The sequence below is a fragment of the Cetorhinus maximus genome, chromosome 14, assembly GCF_964194155.1.
Source record: "Cetorhinus maximus chromosome 14, sCetMax3.hap1.1, whole genome shotgun sequence".
Taxonomy (NCBI): domain Eukaryota; kingdom Metazoa; phylum Chordata; class Chondrichthyes; order Lamniformes; family Cetorhinidae; genus Cetorhinus; species Cetorhinus maximus.
In genome coordinates, this window is record NC_135892.1 from 108,227,396 (window position 1) to 108,238,200 (window position 10,805).

At 44.1% G+C, this 10,805-nt stretch overlaps 1 protein-coding gene across 1 annotated transcript; it reads left to right on the plus strand.

Annotated features, from left to right (window-relative positions):
* Positions 1-7,145: 7,145 nt before the first annotated feature.
* Positions 7,146-10,524, plus strand: LOC144690168 (uncharacterized). Its single transcript, XM_078557620.1, has 2 exons — positions 7,146-7,448; positions 7,996-10,524. The coding sequence occupies exons 1-2, from the start codon at positions 7,146-7,148 to the stop codon at positions 10,393-10,395; spliced, it is 2,703 nt and encodes a 900-aa protein (XP_078413746.1). The 3' UTR covers positions 10,396-10,524.
* Positions 10,525-10,805: the final 281 nt, after the last annotated feature.

Below are 10,805 nucleotides of genomic sequence, written 5' to 3' on the forward strand. Positions count from 1 at the left end.
TTGCAGTTTTAAAAGTTGCTCTCTAGTTCCTGAGAGAGTAGAGTGGGTAAGAGTAGGTGTATTGCTACACACTGGTCTGCTAAACATGAGCTCTGCCAGCGATGGAATACTTAAAGGTCTCACTCTTAGGTGTAACATTGCAATGTGTAGATCTTGCTTGGTCTGCCTACATTCGAGAGTTAGGGATTTCACAATCATTCGTTCAGCTAGGCTGTTAGATCTAGGGAAATGAGGAGAAGAAGCAATGTGATCAATATTCCACTTCCCACATATATCCTGAGATAGCTTGCCATTAAATTCTGGACTCGTTATCCATAATGATGTCCCTAGGCACACCAAATAAACTGAAAATAGTACTTAGAGCATGCGTGACAGTTGTAAGCCAACATATCTTATTATTTCTGTTAGACTGTGGATTAGAATTGCAATGGCTGCAGGCCGAAAGACATGTCCACTGGAACAGGATGAGTGATATATACAATGATGTAACCCTGGAACATAGTGTGTCATGAAAGACAGTATGGTGCCGGAAAGGAGTCCTGGACCACCAAGGGAGCTGCCTGACAACAGCATTTTAACTGGCTCTTGACCAGGTGACCAAGGTTTTGTGTGAAGAGCAGGGCAGCTTAATAGTTCCTAGCCTGAAAGGAACAAGACCTAAAATCTCTTTCTCCTGTGTGTGTAAGATTCAGGTAATTCCATGATAATAGTGGCTGCTTTTTATTTTCTCCTCATATCTCTATAACCTGCTCTCTCTGAAAACCCCTGTCAAGAGGCAAAGGGGACAATCACTGTTAGAGACATTGAAAGGCAAGTGTTCAACCAGTGAACTGAAGACTGAAAGTGCTGGAAAACCACCTTGTGCTATCAACAAAGAACTCAAAGTAATTTGGAAAACATCGATCAAAATCAACTCATTGAATCCTGTACTCTGGAATTGGTGCTTATGAACTGTTTTATCCCACCCTTAAAGTCCATGTTTTTGTGTGTCTTATGTGTCTTGTATGTGTGTGTATAGGGATTTAAGAAGGGGGTAGAGTTTAGGTTATAGAGTTAGAAATTAGCAGTTTATATTTCTTTCTTTTGCCACTGGTTAAAGACAATTTGTTCAATAAACAATTATTTACCTATTAAGTTGTACAAACCTGGTGCTTGTATTTTGTTAACCTAAATTAAACAACTAGGTGGGTTGATCAAATTTTTTCACATTTGTCGCGGCTCGGGGAACAGTGGGGCTTGATATTACAGCGCACTATCCCCAGTGAGTTGTGACAATGTACTGTGCAGTTGTCAAATAATAGAGTACTTGGTAAAGTAGTCAACGATGACGATGAAGTCGGTGCCATGGACATGAAAGAGGTCAGATGCAATTTTGGACCCAGGATGGGTAGAAACTTCATGTGGAATCAGTGGTTCCTTGTACTGACTTGGTATATGCTCTTGACATGCCTCACACTTCTTGACGTTGACTTCAATGTCATTGTTCTGACACAGCCAATAGACTGTCTTTCTTCCGAGCCTTCTTGTCCGATGTAGGCCCATATGTGAGTGATGAAGTTGTGGAAGTTTATCAGGTTGCAAAGATTCCGGTATGATGGCCTGCCTGACTTTAAAAATGACTTCCCGGGATATGCCTAGTGCATCCTGGTAAAGCCAAAACGGTCACACGTGTCCGTGGACATGCTGATTTGAATCAGACCTCCCTTCAATGATGGTTTTGCACAGTTCCTGTTAGTGTGGAATCTTTTGTTATTTCTCCTTGTAGCTGCTGGTATTTATGTTGCAGAAAATGTACCAGGTAAATGGCTGGTTATGCATTCTCCTCTCCTGTAAGTGTAATGTTGCAGCTCCCTTGAAACTGCCAATTTTGTTGAAACATTCTAGGTATTTCGATGTTAGGTTGTGAGCTGAGGTGATGGGAGTAGTTTCTGAGGTTGATCTGCCGTGTTGTGTCTGGTGATTCCATGGATTGTCATTAGTGCGCGGTCTTGACATGCTGGTAGACCTGCAATTGCAGGGCCTTTAATCTCCATGATGTAGAACATCTGTGACACCCAGGAGGATTGATTGTACTTGCAACTCCAGGACTATGGATCCTGCACATGGAATTAGTGAACTGTTGTATGCTGAAAGTTGCGCAGTAGTAGATTTCACCATGGCCATCCATGTCTGTGTATACATGTTTTTTTTAGAATTTGCAAGGGTAGCATGTTGGCACTTGCTCCCTGTCAATCTTTGCCTATAATGAGTAGTTACCACTTTCTTAGGGCAAATAATTCGAATCTTGGCAAACACTTCAGATAGTGCGATGGCATCTATGTTTTTCACGAGATTGACGGGGTGAAACGTGTGTTCACCACTCTTCATCTCATCGTGCACATCACCTTCATTTTCTGGTTTGTCAATCACCTCATGTATATGTTTCTGACAGGATCCAGATGGTCATTATTGTTGCTTGAAGGTACCCATTGTGTACGGTCTGTTTGGATCAGTGCATGGCTCTTTGTAGCTGCATCAGCCATTGCTCTAGTGCACTGCTGCTGCCAAAGGCCCTTTCTGCCACATGCCTTACAGAATTGATGGGAAGCTGGGCATTTCCTTATTTCCTGGTGCATACAGAAAGCCACAACTACCACATGTCTTGCTAGGTTAGAGTATTCTAGTGAGTGCATCAACAATTGAGATCGTACTTAAGACCTGTAAGCTTCATCAGCCTGCGAGTATCACTTCATACTTAGTCTACCCTTGAGTAGCTCTTCGATGCAATACATTCTGGGCTTGTCTAGCAGACCTTTCTGGAAAGCATCCATGGGAGTGGATGCGATCGCCAACTCAACTGTTCTGTCTGCTAGCTTTGCATCTGAAAAATCACATTACATACCCTTTTCCCTGCATCTGTTGACCAAGTGGTATATGGATTCTGTAGGCTGTTGTCTAAACGACTCAAACTCTAGTCAATAAATACAGAAGTTTAACCTGATTCTGAACCAGTCTTCCAATGTAGTCCATATCTTTTAGGGGTCCTTTCACTCTTCTTCTGTTAATCCTGACATGTTCAGTCTGTTTAGACCTTCATTCCCATTTCCTGAATTTTTATGGCTTATTTGTCTGGTTCAGATACACCTGAATCGAGAAACCATAGCTCTATACGTTGTTTAAATATTCTGAATTCGGTTAGTAGGTCAGCTGCATCCCAATTTAAGCTGGGGAATTTTGTGGACATTCTAACAACATCCCTTTGACCTCCCTCTTTGTTTTATTCAAATTATTGTGCAGCAACTCCTGAAGCCACCCGTTATAATTGCAAACTTTCCTGGTCCCATTTTTTGTAATGGATTTGTTTTGTTTTCCTTTTTGTTTGACTCCCCTTTTCTCACTATCGATCCAGCCCACACCCTGGTTGCTTGCCCTTTCCTGACTGAGCTAACCCGATGCTGGTCCTCTTGAGATGCTGTCCTACTCAGCGTGAGAGATCCATCAATTTACCAGCTCTTTACTTGGGCACTATCCTGTCACTGTGTCTTCAAAGCTTTTTTGCACAGTCAGCAATCTGCATCCTCCACACCCTCTGACACTGCGACTCCGTTGCAGTCTGACCGAAACATCGAGGGTTGTCTCACGCCATGTAGCATGATCTAAGACAGTTCACCATGCCATACCTGTACTTAATCTTGCTGCCAGGTTGGGCACCATGTCAGTTAGAAGGAACAATCACTGCACACCATGTCATGTTTTTATAATGATATAAAGGCACCGATCACTCATAAGGGATTGGGTAAACACATGTTGGTTCATTTATTAAGATTAGGCATATGAGGACATGGGCATAAAGCTCTGAAGACATCAGAGCTATTGAGCTGTGTGTGTATGCTCTGCTGAAAGACAAGAGTGAAACTAAAACTGGACACACTTCATTCTAATGACATCATGCTGCAATCCCTTAAAGGCACATTACAACAATTCTAACCACTCTCTGGATGAAGGCATTTCTCCTAAAATCTTTATTGGATTTATTTATTTCACATTTATGGGCCCTAGTTTTGGACTTAATCCTCAAGTGGAAATATCTTTCTACATCTACTTCTACTTGAGGAAATCCCTTCATAATTATACAGATGTCTATCAGGTGATCCCTTCAGCCTCTTTTCTAGAGAAAACAGCCCCAGCCTGGGATGATTTCCTATGTTAAATGCACTGTATATGTAACTTTTTAATATCTCCCACTCAGTCTCTAGTACAAGGAATATTTCCAAAGTACATTTTTCTTCAGAGTTAAGTGCGCCATCTGAAACATTACCTGTGAACACACAAGTGACCTGTTGGTGCTGATGCTGATTATTTGGGCCTGATCTCTATTACTTGTGCCTTATTGCTTGGGTCTTACTTACTTGCTTTATTCCTAGGATGAGAGGGCTATCACTGAAGGTGGCAGGACAAGTTGAGAGCATGGTCAATAATAATCCTAGGCATTATTAATAGAGGCGTAGAGCATAAAATTGAGGAAGTTATTGTTAAACTTGTACAGAACACTGGTTCAGCCTCAGTTTAGTCCTGTTCTGGGCACGACACTTTATGTAAGATGTGAAGACATTGGAGAGAATCCAGAAAAGTTTCACAAGGCTGGTCCCAGGGATAAGGAACTTCAGTTACTTAGATAGATTGGGACTGTTTCCTTTGAAGAAGAGGGTTGAGAGGAGATTTGATAGAGGTGTTCAAAATCATAAGCTTCTGGACAGGGTAGATAAGGGAAAATGTTCTCATTGGTGGAACCAGAGGGCACAGATTTAAAGCAACTGGCAAAAGAAGTAACGGAGACATGAGGAGAAACTTTCACAAAGTGAGTGGTTAAGATCTGGTACACACTGCCTGAGAGTATTCCATCACACTCCTGACTTGTGCCTTGTAGATGGTGGACAGGCTTTGGGAAGTCAGGAGGTGAGTTACTCGTTGCACGATTCCTAGCCTCTGACCTGCTCTTGTAGCCATAGCATTTATATGGCTAGTCCAGTTCAGTTTCTGGTCAATGGTAACCCCCAGGATGTTGATAGTGGGGGATTCAGTGATGGTAATGCCAGTGAACGTCAAGGGGCGATGGTTGGATTCTCTCTTGTTGGAGATGATCATTACCTGACACTTATGTGGCACGAATGTTACTTGCCACTTGTCAGCCTAAGCCTGGATATTGTTCAGGTCTTGCTTCAGTATCTGAGGAGCCATGAATGGTGCTGAAAATTGTGCAACCGTCAGCGAACATCCCCACTTCTGACTTTATAACGGAAGGAAGGTCATTGATGAAGCAGCTGAAGATGGTTGAACCTAGGACACTACCCTGAGGAACTCCTGCAGTGATGTCCTGGAGCTGAGATGACTGACCTCCAACAACCACAGCCATCTTCCTTTGTGCTAGGTATGACTCCAACCAATGGAAAGTTTTCCCCCTGATTCCCATTGATTCCAGTTTTGCTAGGGCTCCTTGATGCCACACTCGGTCAAATGCTGCCTTGATGTCAAGGGCAGTCACTCTCACCTCACCCCTGCTTCAACAATTCACCTCACTCAGGAATCCACCACAGCTCCTTAGACAGAACCTTCCAAACCCATGACCACTACCATCTAGAAGGAGAAGGGCAGCAGGTAGATGGGAACACCACCGCCTGGAAGTTCCTCTCCAAGTCACTCACCATCCTGACTGGGAAATATATTGTCGTTCCTTCACTGTCACTGGGTCAAAATCCTGGAACTCCCTTCCTAACAGCACTGTGGGTGTACCTACACCACATGGACTGCAGCGGTTCAAGGAGGCAGCTCACCACCACCTTCTCAAGGGCAACTAGGGATGGGCAATAAATGCTGGCCCAGCCAGCAAAACCCATATCCTGTGAGTGAATTAAAAAAAAAATGTGGTAGAGGCAAGTTCAATCGAGGCATTCAAGAGGAAATTGTATAATTATCTGAAAAGGAAGAATGTGCAGGGAGAAAGCAGGGGAGCGGCACTAGGTAAATTGCCCCTACAGAGAGTCGGCACAGACTCAATGGGCCGAATAGCCTTCTTCTGCGCTGTAACAGTTCTGTGCGTCTAAGTAGAGTTCTCTAGAGTTTAGAAAAATGAAATGTATAAAATTCTTGAAGGACTTGTCAGGTTAGATGCTGAGAAACTGCTTTCCCTGTATGGAAGGTCTAGAACAAGGGATGGTCTTAAGTAGGAGTCAGTCATTTGGGACTGAAATGAGGAGAAATTTCTTCACTTCGGGGGTTGTAAATCTTTGGCACTCTCTATCCCAGAGAGCTGTGGATGCTCCGTGGTTGAGTTGGAATCAAGGGACATGTGAAGGTCATATAGAAGTTTATCGATGACCTAACTGAATAGCAAGCAGGCTCGGGGGGTGGTGGGGGTGGGGAGAGGGGTCGTAGGGTATACTCATGCCTCTATTTCTTATGTTGGTTTATCACTTGGGTCTCACTTCGAAGAATCTACAATGCAGAGGAGATTCACCAGGATGTTGCCTGGGATGAAACATTTAAGTTATGAAGAGAGGTTGGATAGATTTGGGTTGTTTTCGATGGAGCAGAGAAGACTGAGGGGCGACCTGATCGAGGTGTACAAGATTATGAGGGGCATGGACAGGGTGGGTAGGGAGCAGCTGTTCCCCTTAGTTGAAGGGTCAGTCACAAGGGGACACAAGTTCAAGGTGAGGGGCAGGAGGTTCAGGGGGGATGTGAGGTAAAACATTTTTACCCAGAGGGTGGTGACGGTCTGGAATGCACTGCCTGGAAGGGTGGTGGAGGCGGGTTGCCTCACATCCTTTAAAAAGTACCTGGATGAGCACTTGGCACGTCATAACATTCAAGGCTATGGGCCAAGTGCTGGTAAATGGGGTTAGGTAGGTAGGTCAGGTGTTTCTCACATGTCGGTGCAGACTCGACGGGCCGAAGGGCCTCTTCTGCACTGTGTGATTCTGTGATTCTGCAGGAGAAAGTTGCCCTGTTTCAGATCGAGTGGCTGCTCATTTCCGTTAAGTCTCCCTCCTTGCTGAACGATTGAAAGTAAAAGTAGAAACCTGTGTCGGCAAGAAAAGATCGAAACTAAAGGCGTCGAGCTCCCAGACACCCCGATCATTATCCTGGGGAGGGGGAGAGAAGCAAACATGTCTTGGGATGTGAGATGCTGCAGCCCGCTCCTCCTCTCGATGTTTATTGTCCCCTGGGCAACGGAGGGGAAAGTTGTCGATTCCTTCGATGCATGCAGCCAGTTCTTCTGCAAAGGTGTTGAACCCCTGTTATTTAAGATGTTTAAACCATCCAGAATCTGTCAGCTCTATGAGAACAGATACCACTTTGCCACAGCGTACAGCACAACGCTCCGCATCCCCTTGTATTCCGCCTACAAGCGCAGTTGGCTGGGAGCTCCCAGGGGAAATAGACCCCAAGACTACTTCATTGAACCACAGGTAGGCAGGACTGGGGAATCTGGGTTTTTTGTTTAAGACAACCCTGGCTCGCTCGCTGGTGGAGCATCTTTGAAAGATGGCAACATGAGAAATGAGTGATTTGTCTGCGCACTAAACGGTGGACTGCATTAAACCAGTTTTGGGGAAATCCCAAATCCCACCAGGATTTCTCTGTTCGAGAATTTGAACTTTTTTTTTTTAAATTCTCAAAATTTGCCAGGGAGCCAGTTCTTTGAGAACCACCTTGAGGATTAAGAAACGATCCCGCTTCTACTTAATTTCTTAAACTGTCCCTGGTGAGATTTGAACTCGTGTCCACCTCGATTATTAATCCAGGTCTCTGGGGTTATTTACTAGTCCGGTATCGCCTTTGCCGATAAGTGTGAGTTTATGAAGGGTGTGGGGTGGAATTTAACAGGGAGCAAGGCTTTGTGTGCCAAGGGAAGATTCCCTTTAAATAAACAAAAAAAGTGTGGCTAGATTTAAGTCTTCCTTTAAATGAAGTGAAACAGGGTTGGAATTGATCATGTTCATTTGTCCATTTTAGTTAGATCTGCCTGGTGGTTCAAATGAGATGAGCACGGAGCCAGTAGATGGAGTTGGGATGAACCAAGCCATCAACAGTGATTATAGAAATCAGTCATACCATCGGGGTCACTTGTACACTTTCTCATTTGACACCGGCAGCAGCACCGCCACATGCACCCTCACCAACGTCGTGCCCAAAACACCGAAGATGAACAGAAACTGGTTTCATAATGCCGAGAAATTGTTAAAGCAAATGCCAATGGAGTGCCCAAAAGGAACGACCTTATTCGTGGTCACTGGAGTTGTCCCATCCTTCCACTTCCTCAACAACAGAGTGAACATACCCCTAATGGTTTACAGCTATTTCAGCTGCTGCTCAGAGGATCGGGACAAGGAAGAAAAAGCTGCCCGATCCGGTGGTTACATCCTACGACTGGATACAAAGGTCCCTGTTGTGGAAACTGTTACCCTGGCAAAATTGCAAAAACTGCTTGGCAGCTCGATTGAGGTCAATCCAAAGTGGGCCAAGGTTTCAGTTTCCGAAAATGAATCAGATCTGTTGGAAGTGATCAATGAGATTTTAAAGCCAAGCTGGCCTGAAAGGCTCAGTAACGTTTTAACGACCCTGTTTGATGCTGTGAGCTTCATTACAATGTGTGTCTATGATTGGGTGGCTTGTGTTATTTATGGGGTGTTTAGGGTCATTTATGGAGTGGTGAGTGTTGTTTTGGGAGCTATCAGGGCGGTTATAGCCCTTGTCAATCTACTGCTGGATGCTGGGATTTACCTCATATGGACAATACTTGGATTAATTGGTGGCATTTGCTGGATAATTGGTGCTCTGGTGATCAAAGGGTTCCTGTCCATCGCCAATAGCCTTCTGAGCCTCATTACCAGTGCAACCAAGTTCCTTCTGACATCCATAGCCAGCATTCCCACTTACATCATCAGTATCATCACTAACCTAATCATACTGCTTTCCTGCAAGAGTTTTAGTCTCCTGCTGCTCTTCAGCTTCCTGCTGCCCACCTTCAGTTCCCTGGTCAGCTTATTTAGCCTGTTTTCTGGAGCCACTTTTTTGATTGCTATTTGGCCTGACTGGATCCTCTCATTCATCCCTAGCATCATCAAGCTCACTCCATCGGTAGCCAAAACCCATGCCCCTCCCAGGAACACATACAAATGGCCATTCCGTGTCATTCCGAGGGATCTGATGTCCAAGCTCTGGTCAGCCATCTCCGGCATTCCACCCCCTTGGAAAATGTTCCTGGCTATTGTGTCATTTCTGCCCAGCTTGCTTCTAGGAGGTTGGGTTATTGCTATGAATGTGTTGGGGTGCTTGTTCTTTCTAGTCATGAAAATCACATTCTTGATATTTGGGATAATAGCTACAGCTGTGCTGGGACTTGAAGCCCTTGTAATCCAGGTGCTACAGACTATTGGCAAGGTGGTCAGTGTATGTATTACAGGCCCATCCTGGATCTTCACCACTCTTATCCCTAGATTCTTTCAGTACCTGGTCAGTCATTTTTCAAAGTACCCAGTTTACGCATCACTGACTTTAGTGGGGGTTTTGCTGATTTGCTGCCTCCAAGCCCTGATAAAATTCTTTTCATTTTCTCAGCGCCCTGTGGCACTCAAACCAGGCACTTGCAGCTGCCTTGTAACTAATCAACTCGAGCAAACTCCCAACCCTCCTGCCTCAGTCTCCAACTGGCTTCCAAGTATCAAGTGCTCCAGTCAAATTTTTGTCCAGCCTAATACCAAAAGGGACATTGTTAAAGTCTATTTTAGTTATGCTAAGGGACTTTGTGTTGAGAATGCTATTCCCATCCTTGTCATTGTTCTTGGAGTTTGCATTGATAATACCATATCCAGCCCTCTCCTGTCTGGTGGCATCCGTATCCGTACAGTTGGGGTTGCTGTTGCTGTTTTGGTGTCTATTCTTACTGACGGGACCAATCCCAGATATTCCCGAGCCCTCTTCATCACAGCATTTGCTGCTGGTGTGGTTGTTATACACAATGTGATCACCTATTTTATCACAGGAGTATATAATTGTATGTGTACAATTTTCACAAACATTGGCCTAATCACTTTTCTAGTCATTATCACGGCGGTTGGCCTCATGATTGTCAATGGCGATGATTTGGATAGTTTCGTTGGCAGAATAAGTGCCAGCCTCCCCACATCCCTTAACGCAGCCTTCCTAAGCACTGCCACAGGCATCAGAGAAGCTAGCAGGAATTGGTCACCGATCCTGGTTAGTTTATTGGTCATTATTTTTAACTTACTTATTCAGAGCAGTGATCCCCTTAAAGATATTGTTACAGAATTTCTTCAAGTAATCTTTTTCACAGGAGTTCTTATTGCCCTTGCTTTGGTGATAAAGGGGTCAATTAACCTACCAAGTGGCTGAGACAATTAATCTAGTAACGTAACATTTAATTAAACAAGTCTCAGTTACAGCATTTTAATGAATTTTATAAAGATTTGACATTAGAACAATGACTACATTTCAAGAACACTAATTGCCTATAAAGAGCTGTGGGGGTCTGATATGAAAATAGAAAATGCTGGAAAAACTCAGCAGGCCTGGCAGCATCTGTAGAGAGAGTTAACATTTTGAGTCAGCATGACTGTTTTGCTCTCCACAGATGTTGCCAGACTGCTTAGTTTTTCCAGCATTTTCTGGTTCTATTTCAGATTTCTAGCATCTACAGTATTTTGCTTTTATTTTAATGTGGGAGCCTGATGTTCTGAAAGGCATTATATGTTGCCATGTTCATTCATTCGCTTTCTTTCTTTCTCTCTCTATATCTTTCTTTC